This window comes from Ictidomys tridecemlineatus, chromosome 2, assembly GCF_052094955.1.
Source record: "Ictidomys tridecemlineatus isolate mIctTri1 chromosome 2, mIctTri1.hap1, whole genome shotgun sequence".
NCBI classification, from domain to species: domain Eukaryota; kingdom Metazoa; phylum Chordata; class Mammalia; order Rodentia; family Sciuridae; genus Ictidomys; species Ictidomys tridecemlineatus.
Genome location: NC_135478.1, coordinates 132626138 through 132647816, shown reverse-complemented (window position 1 = coordinate 132647816; position 21679 = coordinate 132626138). Strand labels below are relative to the sequence as shown.

General features: G+C 42.6%; 1 protein-coding gene and 1 pseudogene across 1 annotated transcript in view; both read right to left on the bottom strand.

The window, feature by feature from the left end:
• The window catches only part of Gck (glucokinase), a 54280-nt gene extending 38495 nt beyond the window's left edge, over nucleotides 1-15785 (bottom strand). The window contains exon 1 of the mRNA XM_040291881.2: nucleotides 15272-15785. Within this exon, the coding sequence (XP_040147815.1) occupies nucleotides 15272-15316 (45 nt within the window). The 5' untranslated portion in view covers nucleotides 15317-15785. The remainder of the gene's footprint in view (nucleotides 1-15271) is intronic.
• On the bottom strand, nucleotides 3342-3440 carry LOC120892085 (U6 spliceosomal RNA; annotated as a pseudogene).
• Nucleotides 15786-21679: the final 5894 nt, after the last annotated feature.

Here is a 21679-nt window from a genome sequence, read left to right as displayed (position 1 = left end):
TCCTCTCTCTTTTTCATTCCATCCATGAAATGAGCAATTTTGCTTAACTCTGTGTATTTTTATTATGATGTGCTGCTGCAGGCCCAAAGAAATGGGGCTAATTGATCATAAACTAAAACTTATAAAACCATGAGTCAAAATAAACCTTTTCTCTTTATAAGTCTCTCTTTATAAGTTCTCTTTATAAGTTGATTATGGAAAGCTAACATAGACAGCCTGCCCATAATCCTCTTTTCCATGGTGGTTGGGTGACTCATTTTTAATTCACAAAATAGCATTATTTGAGAACTTCTTCTTGCCCCCCCATCTTAGACTTTGTCTTGGATGCAGAGACTGCATAAGGGGTTGTGTATTCTGTGTGTAAGAAGGAAATACATGGGTATGTGGATTGAGGCACATGGTGGAGTGGACTGTGGAAGAGGTTGCTAGCTGTGGACCCAGATCCATGACATTTTTCCCCACTGTGATTGCAATGCTGAGCATCTGGATGGCAAGCTTCTGTGTTTTTCTTCCTCCCTTGAAGTGAGATGAATCTATTCATGATAGTTTATCTGTATTGTCAACTTGATTGGATTAATAAATGCTTAAGATTAAAAGGTTTCTGGGTTTGTCAGTGAGGGTGGTTTAGGAATGATTGGCCTGTGGAAGAATGAAGAATCTGATGTAGATACAAACTTGATTCTGCTTGAGAAGGTGCTTTGATTGCTGCTGTGAGTGCCCGAGGACATCAGAGTCCAGCTACTACACTCTTCCAGAATTAACACAGAAATTGGTACCAGAAGTGGGGTCACTGCTGTGACTAAATAAACCATGTGGATTGGAAGCATTTGGAACTCATTTGTGGGAGGAATTTGGAAAAGTTTGGAGATGCAGGCTGGTGAAACCTTAGAATCCAGTAAGCAGACCTTAATGGGCAATTTTGGTGGGAACTGAGAAGACCAGAATGCTGATAGGAATATGAACAGTAAGGATTAAGCTCATGATGGTTTTAGAGGAACAGAAAAGCTCTATTGAAACTTGGACCAGAGGACACTCATATTACATTCTGGCAAAATTGTCTACATTTTGCCCATGATCTGAGACTTTCTGTGAGGCTGAACTTAAAGTGATGGATTAATTAATCTGGTGGAAGAAATTTCAAGGTAGCACAGCATTCAGGCAGTACATGTACATTGCTAGTGGCTTTTAGCCAAGTTTATTGAGAGGAGCAGAAAGTATAGTGAAAAGATTTGAAAAACTTGCAATTTGACCAGAAAAGTGAGTGTAAAGCAAATAACAACAAAAGTTAGTGAGTATAAAGCTGGGGCCAAGAAAGTTATGGTTGTTTAAAATTTTACAGGCACTAAAGAGTTGCTAAGTGATTTGTAAATAGGAGAGACAATGGGAAAGATGGCTTGAGGGTGTCTCTGGTCTTGGCAAGGACATACATATTGTATATTCAAGGGTGTAGATGTAAAAATTCCTTTGAGAAAAGACCATGGGGGGCAGCCTGCTTGCACAGAGTGGCCTAGGAAGTTGTTTGATCATGCTTGGCTACTAAGGCACTCAGAAGCCCCGAAACCATGGTTCCAGGAGGCCTGGCTACTGCTCAAGATGGCAACACACTTTGGCATCATCCGCATGGGGCTGTTTTACAGGAATGTAGGATACTGGAGTCAAGGGGTTATGGAGCCTTCCACTGAGGTTTGTTTTGGGTTTTTGTACTGCAGATTGAACCTCGGGTCACTTAACCACTGAGCCACATCCCCAGACCTTATTTATTTTTTTTGAGACAGGTTTTTGCTAAGTTGCTTAGGGCTTTGCCAAGTTGTTGAGGTTGGCTTTGACTTGTGATCTACCTGCCTCAGCCCTTTGAGTCCCCAAGATTATAGGTGTGAGCCACCACATCTGGCTTCCACTGAGATTTTGAAGGAAAGTGTGGGAGGGCAGGCAGAGCATAGCAGGGTCAGAATCCCTATAGGCAGCCCCTGAGAGGGCAATATGTGAAGATATGTAAAGAAAACTGAAGGTGCCAAGGATTTCCTGAAACATGGAATGTCTACTGAGGAAATCTGCAGAAATCAAGCAGAAACAATCCAAGGGAGAGTCCATGTGGGCTCAGGACGTCATGAGCCCCAGATGTTAGATGTGGAACTACAGGACTTATTTGCTCAACTGGTTTTCTCTCTTGCTTTGGTACTATCCTGTCTTTCTGTACCCCTATATCTACCTTTTGGAATGGAAATGTTTACTCTACCATCATATATTGAGTACATGTAACTTGCTTTTGATCTTTACAGGTGCTCATAGCTAAGAGTTTGCCTCGAGTCTCAGATGAGATTTTGGATTTGGACTTTTGGGAAATGCTGAAACTATTAAGATTGTGGAGGTGCTTGGAAATGAATTAAATATATTTTGCACTGTGAGGTGGGCATGAGATTTTGGGGGCCAGGAACAGAATGTTATGGTTTGTATTTAAGGTAATCCCTGAGAATTCATGTGTAAAACAATGCAGGAGTGTTCAGAGGAGATATTGTTAAATTATGAGAGCTGCAACACAATCAGTGGATTAATCCATTTGCTAGATTAATAATTTGAATGAATTAATGGGTGGTAATTGTAGGCAGGAAGGGCATGACTGGAGGAAAGAAGTAGGTCACTGGGGCGTTTTGTCCCTGATGAACAGAGCTCTCTGCTTACTAGCTGTCATGTCCTGAGCTATCTTCCTCTGCCACTCACTTCTATCATGTTTTCTGCTTCATCTTGGGCCCAAAGCAATGGAGTCAGCCAATTATGAACTGAACCTCTGAAACCATGAGCCAAAATAAAATTTTCTTTTTCTAAATTGTTCTTGTCAAGTCTTTTGGTCATAGCAATGCAAAGCTAACTAAAACACCATTGAATATGAGTGGAAGTGATACATACCATTTGGGGGTTCAGGCACTAAAGAAGAGAGTAACTCTTTCATACTTTTTTCCTGACTAGATGCAGATAATGACTCAACTTTAGGGGATGAGTGGAGCCATTAAAATGGAATGGAAGGAGATTGGATTCCTAAATGACTCTGTAGGGGAGAATCTCCCAGCTGATGAAGACCTGCATTTGATTGTTGGTCAATGGATGGGAAATACAATTCTATGTAGTATTGGTTTCAGTGTATTTGTTATAGCAACAAAGTGTGCCCTTATACACTCAGAATGAAGGCATTAGTGACCAAAAACGACTTAGAAGGGAATACAAGATGACTCATTCCTTCAACATTATTGAGTACCCAGTTCACGCTCAGTCTGAGTTTATGAAAGTGACTAGTTTTTCTTTTCTTTCTTTTTGTTTTTGGAAGTTCTTAAGGAAGGTATGTTCAGAAAAATATGGAACTCTTCATGAGTTTGCATGTTATTCTTGCACAGGAGCTATGCTAATCTCTGTCATTCCAATGTTAGAATACTTGTTGTCTGCTTCAGTCAGCTTTTTCAATGTTGTGACCAAAATACCTGACAAGAACAATTGGAGGAGGAAAAGTTTATTTCAAGGCTCATGGTTTCAGAGGTCTCAGTCCATAGAAAGTTGGTTCCATTCCTCATGGCTCCAGGTTAGGCAGCACATCACAGCAGAAGAGTGTGTGGTAGCACAGGACATCACACCAGGAGAGAGAGAGAGAGAGAGAGAGAGAGAGAGAGAGAGAGAGAGAGAGAGAGAGAGAGAGAGAGAATACTCCACTCTTCAGGGACAAAATACATATCCCAAACCCACACCCACAATGACCCATGACCCACCTCCTCTAGCCACACCCTGCCTGCCTATAGTTACCACCTAGTTAATCCCTATCAGGGGATTAATGCATTGATTAGGTTAAGAGTCTCATAACCCAATCATTTCACATCTACGTTTTCTTTCATTGTCTCACATACAAGCTTTTGTGGGACACCTAACAGTTAACCCATAACACTGTCAAAGTGAGCACAGTGACTAGGGTTTAGCTTACCATCTAGCAGAAGAGACAAAAGACTTAATAAAAACTGAAATTGGCAAAGCTACAGGGACTTTTAGGAAACATAAAAGAGATAAATAGATTTTTTCTGGAGATTCTTGCTTTCTTAAGAAAATTTCCTATAGGCTGTAGTACATGAGTGAGAAGCACATTTCAGATGGAGGACCCTAAAGACAGTGTCAAAGTGGCTGGAGAGATACCAGTGTTTCAAGTGGCTCAGACTTAAGGCACAGAGGGTCCACTTGGCACATGAGGCTTGGCTAAGGATTAGCAATGAACAAAAGGGCAACCCAAAATTCTGTGCACTTGGAAAGGGAAAAGTACTTCTGTAAGTAGCATTTGGGCCAAAGAGGGACACAGCATTGGATTATAGACCCTTTATAAGTGAATGACCATGAGAGTACTGAAAAGAAAACATATGTATAATAGACATAGCAATGCTTAAGTAACATTTTCATCCTCATATGCACTTGCTAGAAACTAAATGGGAAATCAATGAGCAAAGGATTCTCTCAAGATGCTGAAAGCTTGAACATAAAGAAGATAAAATAAATAAAACAAAAATCAGAATAAAGGAATCAGTAATGATAAAAGTAGAAACTATTTGTATTTATATAGAAAATATACAAACAAAACAACAGTAGCTGGGCACAGTGGCGCATGTCTGTGATCCCAGGGACTCAAGAGGCGGAGACAGGAGAGTTCAAAGCCAGTCTCAGCAATGGCCAGGCGCTAAGCAACTCAGTGAGACCCTGTCTGTAAATAAAATACAAAATAGGGCTGGGGATGTGGCTCAGTGGTCAAGTGCCCCTGAATTCAACCCCCAGTTATCCCCGTCCACACACACAAAAAACCAATCAGTAAAATTGACTAAGAAATCTCAAACCCAGTTTTTTAAAAAGACCAATAAAATAGATAATCACTTGGTAAATGATCAAGTATAACAGAAAATACACAAATAAACAACTTCAGGAATGAGGAAGGGACTTAATTATAGATATAAGGAAGGCTGAAAAATATATGAGTTATATATAAGACATCAATGCATTTTAAAAATATAGAGGAAAAGGAAGATTTTCAGATAACATAAATTTTCAAAATTGACTTAGGAAGACAGAAAAAACCTGAATATGTGGATATATATCGACAGAAAAATATTATTAAGTGTAGAAGAACTTCCTCCTTACAAGAACACCAAACCAGCTAGTTTTTAACAAATATGTACCTGTTTTGGCTGGTGATAAGACTTACCATGGATTACTAAATAAGGGGATGACACCCAGCATCTTGGGAGACTGAGGCAGGAGGATCACGAGCTCAAAGCCAACCTCAGCAAAAGTGGGGTGCTAAGCAACTCAGTGAGACCTTGTCTCTAAATTAAAATACAAAGTAGAGCTGGAGATGAGGCTCAGTGGTTGAGTGCCTCTGAGTTCAATCACCAGTACCAAAACAAATAAATAAGGGATGACAGACAGGCTCTGATGGCTGTCAGGGAATATGTGTGAGGGATGTGGAATCAGGACACTGATAGAGGGGGCTGGGAGAATAATGATCTTAAAAATGCATGTATTCAGAATGTTCCTTGACTTACAATAGCTGGACTTTTGACTTTTCAACTTTATGGTGGTATAAAAGTGATACACATCCAATAGAAATGGTACTTCAAATTTTTATTTTTCATCTTTTCCCTGGGTGAGTGGTACAATCCTTTGTCATAATGCTGGGGAGTTGCAGGTACCACCACAGCTTCCAATGCATGATCATGATGGGGAACAACTGAGACTATAGTGTGCTGTGTTGCTCAATTATGATGGGTAGGATAGGTATGGTAAATGCATTTTCCACCTATGATGGGTTTACTAGGATGTAACCCCATACCCTGTCAAGGAGAATCTGTACCAGACACTGTCTTAAACTTTTTATGTGGACTAATTTATTTGATCCTCAAGACATCTTTATGAAGTATCTTTATTTTCCTCAGTGAGGTCCTTATGTTGCAGAGAGATAAAATAATTTAGTTACTCTTCTCAGCTTCACTAATATGAAGTTTAAACCCTGAACCCTGTTTCTAAGGTCCACTCTGAAACACTGAGTTATCCTGATTCTGAGAGTTAGAGGAGGGACAATAAGCTGAACCATCATAGCAGAGGGAGTGGTGATGGATGAAGGATTCTGGGGCATAGGTCATGGAAGTAGAGTGTGGACAGAGTTCATAGTAATTAACATAGACTCAGGCCCAGGGTGCTCATCAAGATCTGTGTAGAGCCACACACCCATTAGCAAGTACATACATGACAAAAATGCCTTATACAGAACATAAAATTCAATAAAATGACAAGAAACCAATTAACAAACAAACTCACCAAAGAATGCTCACTATAGATACAAAAATATATACAGCATCATTGGTCAAAGAGAAATGTAAATTAAAACCACAATTATGTACTACTACACACAGTTCAGAATGGCTACCATTTAAAAGATGGGAAAAACCAAGAGTTGGGGAACATGTGTGTGGAGCAACTAGAATCTTTAAACATTTCTGGTGTTTGGCAATTTCTTCTTCAGTCAAATATACATTTACCATACAATACTATTCCAGACATTTATCTTTCCAAAATGAAGACTCACATATGTATTAGAATGTTTACAGAAGCCTCCTTCATGATAGCCAAAGCCTGAAAACAACCCAACTGTAGACACACATTGCTCAGCAGTAGGCAGGGAGAAGACTAATATACTCCTGATCTATGCAAAGTCCATGCCAAGGGAAAGAAGCCACACACAGGAGTTCTGTACATGATGATTCCACTTATAGAGAATTCTGGGAAAGGTCAAAAAATAAAAGGGAAAGCAAACAGATCAAGTGTTTCCAAAGGGGTGGGCCTGAGGAGATTTGGGGGTGATAGAAATATTGTCTTGGTGGTGATGACTGTTATATCACCATATACATTTGACAAAGATCATCAAACTGTGTACTTAAAAACAGATTTTTTTTTCTACCAGGGATTGAACCCAGAGACACCTAACCACTGAGCCATATCCCCACTCCTTTTTATTTTCAATTTTGAGACAGGGTCTCACTAAGTTGCCTAGGGCCTTGTTAAGTTGCTGAGTCTGGCTTTGAACTTGGGTTATTCCTGGCTCAGCCTCCCAAGCCTCTAGTATTACAGGTGTGTGCCACTGCTCCCAGCAAAAGTGGATATTATTGTGTGGACATTATACCTTAAGCTTTTTTTTTTTTAATGAAGAGCAAAAGATGAAGTTGAAAATACTCAGATGCCAGCAGCTGCCTAGAGAGACTGCAGCCACATCTTTCCCTTTGGGGACAGAGCACTAAGGAACCCATTCTCCAGCTCTCTCTATGGTACTTCAGGCATAAGACAAAGCTCTGGGGAGCTGGTGGGACTCCTATTAGTCACTACAGACGAGCAATTCATTCCTTGAAAACTCCTGTGTCCACTCCTACAAAACAGATAAGATGCCACTGATCCCAAAAGATTCGATGAGAAATCCTATTATTCAAATAAGATTTTATTTTGTTATAGGGCCAAGAAGATCTGATTCCCAGAGGGGAAAACTCTGTTCTCTGTCCAAGAGAGCCAGAACTCCTGAATTCCAGTGTCCTGGACCTCAGGCTACTTCTCCTGAGTGTCGGAGAATAAATATCATGAAAGCAAGGTATCTGGTCAAAATCCAATTTCCTTTCTCAGCCCAAATGTCACTTGAGACTGTTATGGTTTGGATATAAGATAATCCCCAATAGCTCCCATTTTAATGCAGAAGGTGAAATGACTAGATTATGAGATCTGTGACCTAATCAGTGGATTAATAATTTGAACTGATTACTATGTGGTAAATGTAGGCAGGTGGAATATGGCTGGAGGTAGTGGGAGTACCTTGGGATTATATATTTAGTCCTTTGCTCCTCCCACTCTGACTCTGCTTCCCAGTTGCCTTGAGCTGAATAGCTATTCTCTACTATACCCTTCTTCCAGGATACTCTGTCTCATTCAGACCTAGAGCATTGAAGTTGGCCAACCACGAAATGAACCTCTGAAACCGTGAGCCCCCTAAATAAACTTTTTCTTCAGGCATTTTTGTCACAGCAACAAAAATCTGACTAATACAGAGACTGTCACTATTGGAAACCACTTCCCATTTTATTTGTTTAGGGTTAAGTGCCATTGCCATCTTCTAAGAGGCAGATCCCTTGAGAGTAGAACTTGTGGGTCTTCTGCAGGTTCTGAGTCCCAGGGCTGGGTCCATCATGGGTTCTCAATACCCAATAATGATTCTATTATCCAGAGGCCAGTGAGACCTAGGGCCACATCCTGCAGGCAGGCTCAGGCTCACTTTCCTGGTATTCTGTGTTGGAGAGGCCCCTGGGACAGCTCCTGGCCTCTTGAGCTCCTGGGAGTGAGGCAGACACTTTCATATTCCTATGAACCAGTGCTGACTTCCTCCTTGCCCACAGGACTTCCATTCTGCTCAGGGTCAGGTGTCAATATGCCCAGCACCAGGGATGGGCCTGCCTCACCTCATTCCACCTGCAATCCTCTGCTAGACCTGGTTTCTGGAGCTTGAGGCAATATCTGGCAGCCATGAGAGTAAAGTCAAGAGAATTAGAAGAGCTAACCCAGAGTCCCAATGAGAATCATTGCCTCTGTACTATTGATCATACAAAGTAATAAAACCTATTGATGAACTCAGTTTAGTCAGGTATCTGGTACAGCCTATAGCCCTAACTGACACAGTGGTGTTAACCAGTCTTCCCTGGACTGTGAGGAAGAGGAGCTCTAAAGAGGTCAAGGAGGGCACACAAAGTAGTGGATGGGTGGAGTTGGGATCAGGAAAGTAGGTGAATCAGGAGCCTGCAAGGGGAAGCTTTCCTGCAAGGTGGTAGAAGCCCTGTGCTATGCTGAAAAAAGGTTAACAACTAGGTCTCCAGAGAAAATGCCTGATTAGTGGCCTTTTCTGTTTTCTCTGTTATAAGCACTCTAAACTGACATCATGCAGGGAGGAGCTGAGCACAGACAATACAAGCTTCCCTCCTCATCTATAGACTTAACCCCAAGATCTGTGCATAAGATCATCCTGAGCCATCTCCCTTCTGCCAGCTTGAGGCTCTCTTGCTGTCTCACTGCCTCCATACCAAGGATTTACTTGACTTGATCTTCCCAACCCAACTGGACCACCTTGCTTAATTCCAAGAGGCTAAAGTTCACAAGGTAACTTGATGCAGTGGTGTGAGCTGTGTCAGAAAGGACTGAAAGGAAGTATCTGTTCTACCTGCTGACTTAGTTTAGCATTGACTGTTCAACTAAACCCAGCCTTTGCTGCCCCTCATGGGTTTCCTGAGTGGGTGAACAATACTTGTGACATTTGCAGCCATTTTGAAAATGTACAGGACAGCTGATTTTCTGATAGCAGCACATTCTATAGGAGTAATGGGTTTTTTTGTTTGTTTTTTGTAGTTGAAGATGGACAGAATGCCTTTATTTTATTGGTTTATTTTTATGTGATGCTGAGGATCGAACCCAATGCCTCATGCATGATAGGCAAGTGCTTTGCCGATGAGCTATAGCCCCACCCAGGATAATGGTTTTAAATGAGAAAAAGCATGATGCCTATCCAAAACCCATCTAATTCCCAAATACCACTAAAGTTCTCTCTAGATATAACAATCCACCAAATATTTCCACATGATATAAAACCTTTAAAACATCAACTACCTAATTATTTGATCTTTAAAGAACTCAAGAGTAGATATATCTGTGTATCTATGTAATGATCTTGTTTGTTGCAAATATTGCAGATGCTGTGGCACCTGCTGGTCCATGGCCCCTCCCCAAAGCTCAGGGCTGGCTGCTAACAGGTCATAGCTGGGCTCTTCTTCTGGAACTTGCTCCCTGATCAAAGTTGCCTCACAGAGAAATATGTGGGTGGTTAGGTCTTCTGTGGTTGGGGAGAAAATACAGTATGTCATGCATTCTTTGAGATATATATTAAAAAGTTACTTGTTGCATATCTGAAGTTTTCATTTAACTGGGTATCTTGAAAATGTTATGTGCTACATCTGGCAGCTCTAGCCTCTCCCCAGGGACCCCCAATGACTGATGGATGTAAATGGCCCTGCTTCAGAGAGACTCATATACAATAGGTATATGAATCCTCATCTTATGCTCTGCTTCTAGAACCTAAAACAGTCAGTACCATAGTGACCCTAGGTGTCAGCCACTGGAGGTGAAACTTTTTTCAGCTGACGACATGAGGATCACTGGTGGTGAGAGGAGTGCTGATAGTTCCTGGCATGAGGCAGCAGTTGATCATGAAGACCTCACCTGGGGGGAGCTGGGATATGTGGTGCACAGTTATCTCTGTATCCATGGGTTCTGTGTCCATGGATTCCACCAAACATGTAACAAAAATATTCAGAAGAAATGTGTTTGTACTAAACATGTATATACACTCTCTTTTCATTATTCCCTACTCAGTACAGTGTAACAACTATTTCCATAGCATTTATATTGTGTTGATGTTAAAACTGACCTATAGATGACTTAAAGTACCCATTAATGTGTGACTTTATGTGACAGAAGGGACTTACTGTCAGACGTGGTTTAATTAAGAACTTCAGAATCAGGAGATTATGTTTGATTATTTGGGTGAACCTAATGTCATCACAAGGATGCAAATAAGATAGAAGAGGGAGGAAAAGGTCAGAGAAGAAGTGATGATGGAATCAGAGGTGAAAAGAATACAATACTGCCTTTGAAGATAGAGGAAGGGCCCATGAGTCAAGGAATTCCATCAACCTCTAGAAGTTGGAAAAGGACAGGAAATAGATTCTTCTCTGGATCCCCCAGAAGCAACCAGTCCTGCTGACACCAACAGATAATTTTCAGTGTCATGGGATTAGGGCAGGAAGCATCCTTCTACCCTGCCCCAGCACCTCAAGAGGCCCTTAGAGCTCTCAGACTTGCTGCTTAGTAAAAGGCTCTGCAAGGTAGCTGTTGGGATGGTCCAGAGCAGTGGCAGTGAACCTGTGTGTTGTGGGGGCCATGGAGCCATGCACATGGCTTCAAAATTGAGAGGTCTGGCTCCGTCTCAGTCTGTATTTTCCGTTCAATCTTAGCATGACATTAGTCAACCTTCATTCCATCATCACAGAACGGGGGGAGATGTTCACTTCTTAGAGTAGTTGTGTACAGAGATGAGCTGTGAGAAAGCCACAGGGAGTGGGACAAGGCTATCAGCACCTGCTGGACCACAAACACCAGAGCTGTAGCCTTTGGTCACTTGAGTGCCCACACCTCAATTATGTCCACCTCTCCCTCTAACTCAGGTCACCTTCTGTCCCACAGTTAACCACTCTATCAGGAATGTTTCCTTCCTTTCCTTAGCAGCTGATGCAGGAAAACATTGTTTCAATTAGTGACCTGCCAGGGGCCCAGAGAGGCTGAGTGGCAGCCCCTGGACCCCCAATGCTTGTCTGTCTACTGAGGCCCAGCACTTACCTCCCCCAGGGACAGTCTCAGGTACATATGCATATGGGGAGTACACAGACCTTGTCTAGGGTACAGAGGGCTCTATCAGCAAGGCCTGGGATGTAGCAACAGTAGCAGGAGCTACAGGTAACTAGGAGCTCGAATACCTGGTGGCCTATGGAGATAGAAACAGGAACTGGGAATTCAATGGGTTTGGAGAGACTGGAAAATTTCCCAATGGCCCTCCACCTACTAACAGTTCCTTACTACATTGGCTCTGGCCAATTCTCACCTGTGCCTGAGGCTTCACTGTCATGGGATCCCATAAACATGTACCCCACAGACACACATGTGCACCTCTGAGTCTCAGGGACACTCCTGGAGCCCAGTGAAGATGAAGTAGAAGTAGCAGCCAAGCTGGCCTCTAGTCCTACTATGGAAGGGCCTCAGCCACTCTGGACTTTCAAGCAGAGTTGACACTGTTTGCAGTTCTATGAGAAGGAGTGGTAGGAATTTTAAATCTACAGAAAAGCTAATGATGAATCTAAGAAAAACTCATCTTCATTCTAGTGGACAGGCCCAGGCCTTCGGAATGGGTATGAAGGAAGGAACCTGGTAGCCTACCAGTGTCTGAAGAGGGATGCAGGTGTGTTGTTGCCTGCTTGTTCCCAACAGGCTCAGTGTTCTATTTAGATGACATTCTCAAGTCTGCTAGACTTGGGTCCTGAAAAGATCAAAGTTTGTATCAGGCTCTTGTAGTAGAAATGAGACAGAGGAAGACAGACAGAAATAGAGAGACACACAGAGAGAGATAGGCAGAAAGAAATCAATTTTCTTTTTCTAAAGCATCCCATCTATGGTATTGGCATGGCAGCCCAGCTGATCAATAAACCTGAATAGTACCTCTTCAGTTTCCTACCTCAAAAGTGCCATGCTAACAAACATACTTGCTGTGAACTCCTCATTACCCCACCAGGTGATCTGTGGAAAATGTGGGTCACCCAGTTGTTTTTCTGGACCAGCAGAAGGACCACAGTGAAGGGAGAGGAAAATACGGACCAAAAAGTCCTCAAGGCCTAACATTCAGGTCACCTGAAGTGATGGTCCATCAAGAAATGGAGGAAAATGCCATACGAATGGACCAGAAGTGGAGGGTACTCAGCGGCCATAGCTAGTGGGGAAGAGGCTGTAAGGAATAAGGGCATGTTAGTAGGATCAGGCTGGCCCCTTGGGAGCTGAGGGCCATCTGGGGAATCCACTGGACATGCTGCTTCTACGGATCATAAAGGAATGACCACAGGTGAGTCCCTGAAGGTCAGTTCAAGCAAGATGGCTGTGCACAGTCAGCGAAATAGAAAGAGCAAAATTGATCTCCTTTAATGCAATCAAAAAAGGAAATGGGCCAAACTTGAGGGGGCACGCCTGTAATCTCAGCAACTTGGGAGGCTGAAGCAGGAGGACTGCAAGTTCAAAGCTCACCTCAGCAACTTAGAGAGGCCCTAAGAAACTTAGGGAGACCCCATCTCAAAATAAAAAGGGCTGAGGATGTGGTTCAGTGGTTAAGTGCCCCCTTTCCTTCTAGGAGCTTGCATAGATTCAACCACAGTTGAAATCTAGGGAACAACTTTGAAAGTGTGAGAAAGATATTGCCTGCTGCTCGAAGTTTAGACCTGGGCTTGAGCAGGGGACAGCACTTCCCAGGGATAAAAAAAAAGTAGACCTTGGGGACCTGGGAAGCTCAGAGAAGACAGATGCTTAAGACAATCCTAAATATGTCAGGCTACCCTCAAAAAAAGGGGGGACTCGGGGCTGGGGATGTGGCTCAAGCAGTAGTGCGCTCGCCTAGCATGCGTGCGGCCCGGGTTCGATCCTCAGCAGCACCACATACCAACAAAGATGTTGTGTCTGCCGAGAACTAAGAAAAAATAAATAAATGTTAAAATTCTCTCTCTCTCTCTCTCTCTCTGTTCTCCCCCCACTCTCTCTTTAAAAAAAAAAAAGGGGGGGGGGACTGGGGTTATAGCTCAGTGGTAGAGCACTTGCCTTGCATGAGTGAAGCACAGGGTTTGATCCTCAGCACCATGTAAAAATAAATAAATAAAAATATTGTGTCCATCTACATCTAAAAAAAAATTTAAAAACAAAACAAAAAAGAAAAAGAAAGGGGGGTGAATCCTTGACCAGCCATAGAAGAGGGGAAGGGAATGGGCATTGCAGCTCCACAGCCCTCATCTGACCCTGGGTCCTACTGCATAGTGCCAAAATTAGTGATACTCATTCTATTTTCATTTAGCATTTGATATTTTGCTCATCATAATTTTTTGAATTAATATTGATCTTTTAAAAATATTGTGTTAGGGCTGGGATTGTGGCTCAGTGGTGGAGTGTTTGCTAAGCATGCATGAGACACTGAGTTAAGCCTCAGCACCACATAAAGACAAATAAAATGAAGATATTGTGTCCATCTACAACTAAAAAAATATTTTTAAAATATCTTGATGGGGCTGGGGTTGTGGCTCAGTGGTAGAGTGCTCGCCTAGCATGTGTGAGGCCCTGGGTTTGATCCTTAGCACCACATAAAAATAAATACATTAAATAAAGGTATTATGTCCAACTACAACTAAAAAGTAAATATTTTTAAAAAATATCTTGATGACTGACATTTTGTAACTCCTTTAAAGTTTATTTTTGAGCCCCCTGGGGCCTGAAGTCCACAGACCTGGTGAAGACCAGCACTCCCTCCCTGTGGGGCAGAAATGGAAAGGGCATGGGCAGCCCCATACTCTGAGAATCAATACTCAACCAGCCTGAGTTACATCTCACCCCATAAGCTTCTGTGAATGAAGGGGTTTGGGGGCAACTCTTTGAAGGGCATTGTATACACACAAGCATGAAAGCATAGACATGCACACACCATGGTTTCTCCCCTATTTTGGGAACAGCACCAGATCTCCAGCCCATACACTCAGCTCTCACCACTTTTAGCAATTTCTCTGCTTGCATCAACCAAAAAACATGTTTCCCTTCTCCCCAGATGGTCTGAAGTAGCCCCCTTGGGCATAATCTCTTCTCTAAACTTGGTTGGGCACCTTCCTCTGACTTCACTGTGCAGGCCCTATGACTTGGGCTGCTTGTTTTTCTCCTAACATCATTAGCTTTGCTAGAAGCAGACCAGCGGGGTGTTTATGCTGACCATGTCATTTCACATAGAGGAGGAGAGAAGCCAGAGGAAAACATGCCCAAAGTGACTGAATCCTGCTCACTGATCATGTCTTTTCTCGTTCTGATCAGTATCTAGCATGAGAGATGTGGGTGTGTTCTCCCCAACATTTCACAGCAAATGCCCTCTGTCCCACCTTTCTCCTTGCTCACTGCTCAACCTAGGGCTGGTTCAGAGAATGCCTGGATCTCTTTGTTGCTGGAGAAACTAACTTCTCTGTACTCCTCACCAGGGAGCCTCAACTCTCAGGATCTTGTAGGTGCTTCCTGTGAGGAAGAGGTGCCTTTGACCTATCATGATGTCTACTGAGTCAAAATCAAGCCCCCAAGCCCTCTAGCTGGGGCTCTGAACTCCCTCCCAGCCTCTCCCCAGTGGAGGCTGCTTTCCAGGCCTCCTGGCAGCCTGACTCCCAGATCACAGGGCCAGTCTAGAAAGCAGGGGCCTTCCTGCCCCACAGGGCACCCCAGACACATCTTTAAAGAACCTATATATAAAGTTGATTCCAAGGTACAAACTATTGCAGGTGCCATATGAACCCGAGTGTTGGGTACTCAAAACCAGACATTTCTAAAACTCTTCATAAGGCAGAATTACCTTCTCCTTCTTGGCAGCCTCCATCCTGGCTCTGTCATCCAGCATCTGCACAGCAGCCAGCTCGGGGGAGCTGGGCCCCAGCCTTTCCTACCAGGTTTCCAAAGCAGAGATATCCCAGGCTTCTCCCCAGCACTGAGCACAGCCAGCCCTGGGCCTCTGGGAGAATATGGTCTACCTCAGGTTGCTTTGGGGTTTGAAGTTCAATTACAATTTCCTCCTTTTCATTGTTCTCTTCTGGACTACTCCTTGCTAAGGCCTCATCAGGCCGGGTGTTCTCTAGGCAGGGCCATGGCGTCTCTGAGGCAGCGTCCTCAGTGCTAGTCGACTTTCTCTCTGGCTATGCTGAGCTGTGAGGGCTTGCTGTCCACTAGACAGACTCAGCAGAAAAGGTCTGTATCCTCCAGTGGCTTGGGGACGGCTTTTGAGTAATGAGGCCACAAGTGACTGTGTCCCTCACACTCCAACCAGCTTCCCTGGGCTCAGTAGCACTCGGTACTTCCTGCTCTAGCCAGGTGTGGAGTAAGGGACTCTCCTGCAGGGCCTCTGTGCTCCTGAGAGGGCCGTGGTTGCCATAGTGACCATTCTGTCATTAGAGCTGCCATGCAGAAAACTGGGACTTATGGCCAAAGGCCTCCATCCCCATCACCATGGTGACTACTCCGTCACCTTGTCACCACAGTGATTTCCAGCCTAGTAAGACATTACCACCTGCTCAGTTCCCAGGACAGTGTCTCAGGGTCTCCCACACTCACGTCATAATGAGCAGAGATCGATCTTCATGTCTGAAAATCAGAGGAAAAGAGCTGGCATCTTGGCTGCTATCACTACAGTGTGTGCTGAGGACCACGAAGGAGTTTTGGCTTGGCCCACATGAGTCCAGCTGAGGCCAATATGCTTCTCCTGGTCCACTCAGAAGCTTCAGCCCAGGATGCACACCTAATCTCTCATCCTTGCAGCTCAAGTGCCTCTGGAGACATCAGCAGTGCAGTAGGAAGACCTGGTGGAGAAGCAGGAGGCCAGGGTGCTGGAGCAACCTCAGGTGCTGGCTTGGGGTTTCATTTAATGGTCTGGAACAAAATGTGGTGTTTCTGACCTAGGACACAGATCTGGTGTGTATTTCACACTCACAGTACTTCTCAATTAGGTTTGGCTGTTTTTTAAGCACTCAATGTGGGTTGTGGCTACCGTATTGGATGGTGTCCAGTAGAGAGAGCAAAGAGGACTCAGAACCAAGCAGAGGGAGCTTTGGCAGAGGAAGCAAGGAGGAGCAGCAGTAAGATCTCTCCAGATGGATGTATTATATTATAAAATCAACCTCCTATTTATAGTCCTGGAGGCAATTTCAGTTTTTAATATCATCAACAAGACTGAGATAGAAATCTTAGTATTTCAGCTGAGTAAAAATGTGCAAATGTTTCTTCTAGAGAGTTTATAGAGGCTGAATTACTAGTTGAAATACTGTATACATTTAACATTTTGACTGATAGAACAATATTACCTTCTCTAATGGCTTCACCAGTGAATTCTTTGCCAACATTTGGCTACATCCTGGTCTATGTTTGAGATGATAAAACTTTATGGTTTTTACTGATCTCATTGGTTTCTTTTAAACCTAGCATTTTATTTAGATCTTCATTAAACTATTGGAATTGAGAACCAGACACACATAATTGTTTTTTGAATTGCAAAATGCTGGATACCTGTTCATATGTTTATTCATTGTTACATTTCTTCCTTTAGGGATATTTTATATTATAACCATTACTATTAAAGTATTTTCTACTAATTAATTGATTTGTGATTTTTTTAGAACCCACCTACAATACCTATAAATTTTGTTTATCAAATATGTTCTATCTTCCCAGTCTATTGCTTAACTTAAAACTTGATTAACAATGTCTTTCATCATACAAAAGTATTCGGTTTTTATGAATTTCAATCTTCATTTTCTTATTTGGAGGCTTCAAATCTTGTTTAAAAAAGCATTTCATCTCAAAATTATAAAAATGTTCTTCCACATTTGCTTCTAATATTTTCCCCAAAAGTTTAAAAGGTATATTCAACACTTCAGTCTTTCTGGGTTGGTTTGTGTTGAGTGCACACCCAGCCATTCTGAGATTATACCTCTTGTTCTTACCTTTTTCCAAAGTCCTCTTCTTTAACAGGCTCTGGAGTAGGTTTTTGTATTTGGTGTGAGGTAGGAGCCTATCAAATGGTCAGTGTTGATTGGCAGAGGCCTGGATCAGGTGTCCATATGTTAACCAGTGACTGCCTCAGCAGGCATGTTCTTTGATTGCTCAGGTCTGGGGCACCACATGGCTCAGTCTGGACTGGCAGTATCATGGCCTGCACTATAGTTTCTTTTTGAGGACTTTTCCTCTATGGTTGCTGCCTTCATTTGTTAAGTTGTGTTTGCTCTTAGCTTTTCAAAAAGTAAATTTAATTTTCTTGCCCTTTCTCATCATCCTCCTGTTTTCAGGGGAAATCCAGATGCTTTGAGGTTGTGGGAGGTTTTATGATTTGAATAAGAGGTGTCCCCCAAAGCTCTTGTGTTAATGCAGAAAATGTTCAGAGGTAAAATTATTAGATTATGAGAGCTGTAATCTCATCAGTGGATTAATCAACTTGAAGGATTAATAATTTGAATGGACTAACTGGGTGGTAACTATAGGCAGTAGGGTGTGGCTGGAGGAAGTTGGTCACTGAGAATGTGCCTTTGGGGTTTATATTTTTTCTCTGGCACTTTGTTGCTCATTCTCTCTCTGCTTCCTGGCTGCCATAAACTGACAGCTTTCCATCACCGTGTGATTCTGACATGATATTCTCCCTCACCTCAGGCCCAGAGCAATGGAGCCAGTTGACCATGGACAGAAGCTCTGAAACTGTGAGCCCCAAATAAGCTTTTCCTCCTCTGAATAGTTCTTGTCAGGTACTTTGGTCACAGGGATGAAAAAACTAACATAGAGATGCATGCCAGTTGTGGAGCAGGGCACACCCCTGCACACCCTTCTGCCCACCGCTTTTTTTCTCTGTAGACTTTTTTTTCCCCACTTTCTGTATAGAGAAGCCACATAACCATCAGGTATCATAATCAGCACAAGATACTGGCCTAAATGACCATATATCCCAATTCCAAATTCCTGGCCTTTGTCCAATATGGCTAGCTTCCCAGTTGGGGAGGAGTGTCTCCAGAACAAATACAGCTTCTGGGACGCCTTTGCCGGGAAAGGAGTCTCAAAATGAGGACATCTGTCTCATTAATTCCAAAAGTTCCTACCTGGCTCATCAGCCTGTCTTGGCTATGATCGCTTTCCTGCCCAAGTCTACTCCTGTCCCTGACCCTCCTGTCCTCTAATGTAGCCAGTGGCAGAACTCCAACCTTTGGTGGCAGACTATGTCTTTCTTCCCTGTGGTCTAAAGAACTCAGTGTCACTGAGCTGGGATACCTCAGTGAAGGGTGAAGGTAATGAGCAGTGTTCCTGGGAGTTGGGTCTGCTGAGAACTTGGATTGATGGTATCAAATCTGTGCATTTGGGCTAGGGATATAGCTCAGTAGTACAGTGCTAGAGAGCTTGCCTAGCATGTGTGGGAAAGGCAAGGGAGAGGGAGAGGGAAGAGAAGATAAAAAGGTGAAAGAAAGAAAAATCTATGAAATATATGCACCTAAGTCCTGGTGGTTGGACTAATCAGGTCATGAAAACCTGACCATGAGGGTGACCCTTTTCAATATCCCTTTCCCATGTAAGTTTTGAAGGTTCACATTATGTTTTTTTTATTTTTTTTATTGGTTGTTCAAAACATTACAAAGCTCTTGACATATCATATTTCATACATTAGATTCAAGTGGGTTATGAACTCCCATTTTTACCCCGTATACAGATTGCAGAATCACATCAGTTACACATCCACATTTTTACATAATGCCCTATTAGTAACTGTTGTATTCTGCTACCTTTCCTATCCCCTACTATCCCCCCTCCCCTTCCCTCCCATCTTCTCTCTCTACCGCATCTACTGTAATTCATTTCTCTCCTTGTTTTTTTTTCCCATTCCCCTCACAACCTCTTATATGTAATTTTGTATGACAATGAGGGTCTCCTTCCATTTCCATGCAATTTCCCTTTTCTCTCCCTTTCCCTCCCACCTCATGTCTCTGTTTAATGTTAAGTTTTTCCTCCTGCTCTTCCTCCCTGCTCTGTTCTTAGTTGCTCTCATTATATCAAAGAAGACATTTGGCATTTGTTTTTTAGAGATTGGCTAGCTTCACTTAGCATAATCTGCTCTAATGCCATCCATTTCCCTGCAAATTCCACGATTTTGTTTTTTTTAGTGCTGCGTAATACTCCATTGTGTATAAATGCCACATTTTTTTTATCCATTCATCTATTTCACATTATGTTTTGAGTGAAATAGTGGTCAGGGTCTTGGTTAACTGACAAAGGGGTGTGGAGTAGGACCCACAGTATGGTGGATCTCCCCATCTGAACTAGGTTTCCTGGGGATATACCCCTTGATTTACTTTCATGTGCCCCACTCTGGGGTTCTGCTTTGTACTGGAGGCAGGCACCTCCTGTGAGCTGGGGAAAGCTACAAATGTAGATGGGTATCTGCTTTCTCCAGTGGACCAAACTCATAGGGCCTGGACCTTTGGTCATGGAAGCTGTTGCTCAAGTTCTGTATGCAGAGGGACTTTTCTTCTAGGGCCTAACAATCCAAGGGGAAGCCTGGACTTGAGACCTGTGCCATGCCCTTCACTGAGCATGCTGCATTCATTACCTCAGTGCCCTGTCCCTACAATCTTTTTTTGTTCTTTTTAAAAAATATTTTTAGTTGTAGATGGACACAATACATTTATTTTGTTTATTTTGCTTTTTTATGTGGTTCTGAGGATCAAACCCAGTGTCTCACACATGCCAGGCAAACACTCTACTCTGAGCCACAACCCCAGTCCCTTACAATCTTTTCTATCCCTATAATTTTTGATTTACAAAAATATTGCAAGAACAGTACAAGAATTCCTGGATACCTTTCATCTGGGTTCCTTAAATTTGCCTTGCTGTATTTATTTTATTTTTCACATATTTAGTATGTATGTGTATGTGTGCACGCACACACAGAGACACACACACACAGACACACACGCTGATGATTTAAGAGTAAGTTGTAGGGCTGGAGCTGTAGCTCAGTGGTGGAACATTTGCCTTGCATGTGTGAGGCACTGGGTTTGATCCTCAACACCACTTACAAATAAATATATAATGTTATTGTGTCCATCTACAACTAAAAAAAAAAAAGAGTGAGTCTCCCTCTTAAAAAAAAGTAAGTTGTATTCATGGTGTTCCTTTACTCCCTAAATACCTTGCATTTTCTAAAAATAAAAATAATTTTCTTACATAATGACATCATAGTAATTGAAATCAGGAAGTAAAAATAGATATAGTACAACTATATAATCTATAGATCCTACTCAGATCTCAGCCTCCCTTCAAGTCTCTGCATTGCACAGTCTGTAGAATACCTTTAACCTACTGTTTCTCCTCCTTTTTTCACTAATAATAATACACATAATCATAATTGTTGTACTTGTTAAATGCCTACAATGACTAGGCCTTGGATTCTAATCTTTTATTCCAAGCAATAAAAGATTATTTTCCAAGGACATTTGGAAAGGGTATTTTCCTAGCTCACCAGACTGGGGAGAGAGGGTAGAGGATAAGAGACTGAGACTCCAAGGATAATGGCTTGCTTACTTTTAGTAGTAGGCAATTATGAGGCTGAATCCAAGTTGAATAACAGATGGGACAATGGAGTAGAAGCAGGTCTTGCTTTGCAGTAAGGGGCTTGGGAAGTTTGTACAAGACTGAATGAGTCTTCCTGTAGGTAATGAAAGCTGGGCAAAGCCAGAGATAAGGAGGGAGAACTGCCAGGAGTGAAACTGGGCTGAGAGTTCATTAAGCATTTTGTATTCACATTTGAATCCCAACTCTACCTCTTACTAACAACTTTCTTAAGCTCAGTCTTTTTCTGTGGAAAATGGTAGTAACCTCTATTTTTATAAGGACTAAATGAGGTAGCACATGTAAAGTACCTGGTATAAGAGAAACCTCAGAAAAACTATTATCACATTTGAATATATTCCATCCAAGCATTGTCCTCTTGGTCCTTTTGTACAACTTTGGGTGGCAGAGAACAAGGGGCTCTAGGGATTTTTCCTCACAAACGGCCCTCTCATGCCCCTAGTAAGGCAACTGTGTCAGTACAGGTAGATGGCATTGTATTGATGGCATCAGTCACCAAGATTATCAGATCAGTGTGTCCACATCTGGGGGCCTGGGAATGGCCACTACTAATGACTGTTTCTGATGTATAGCACCAAATGCTGGGGATGTGAAAAAAACCTTTTTACCT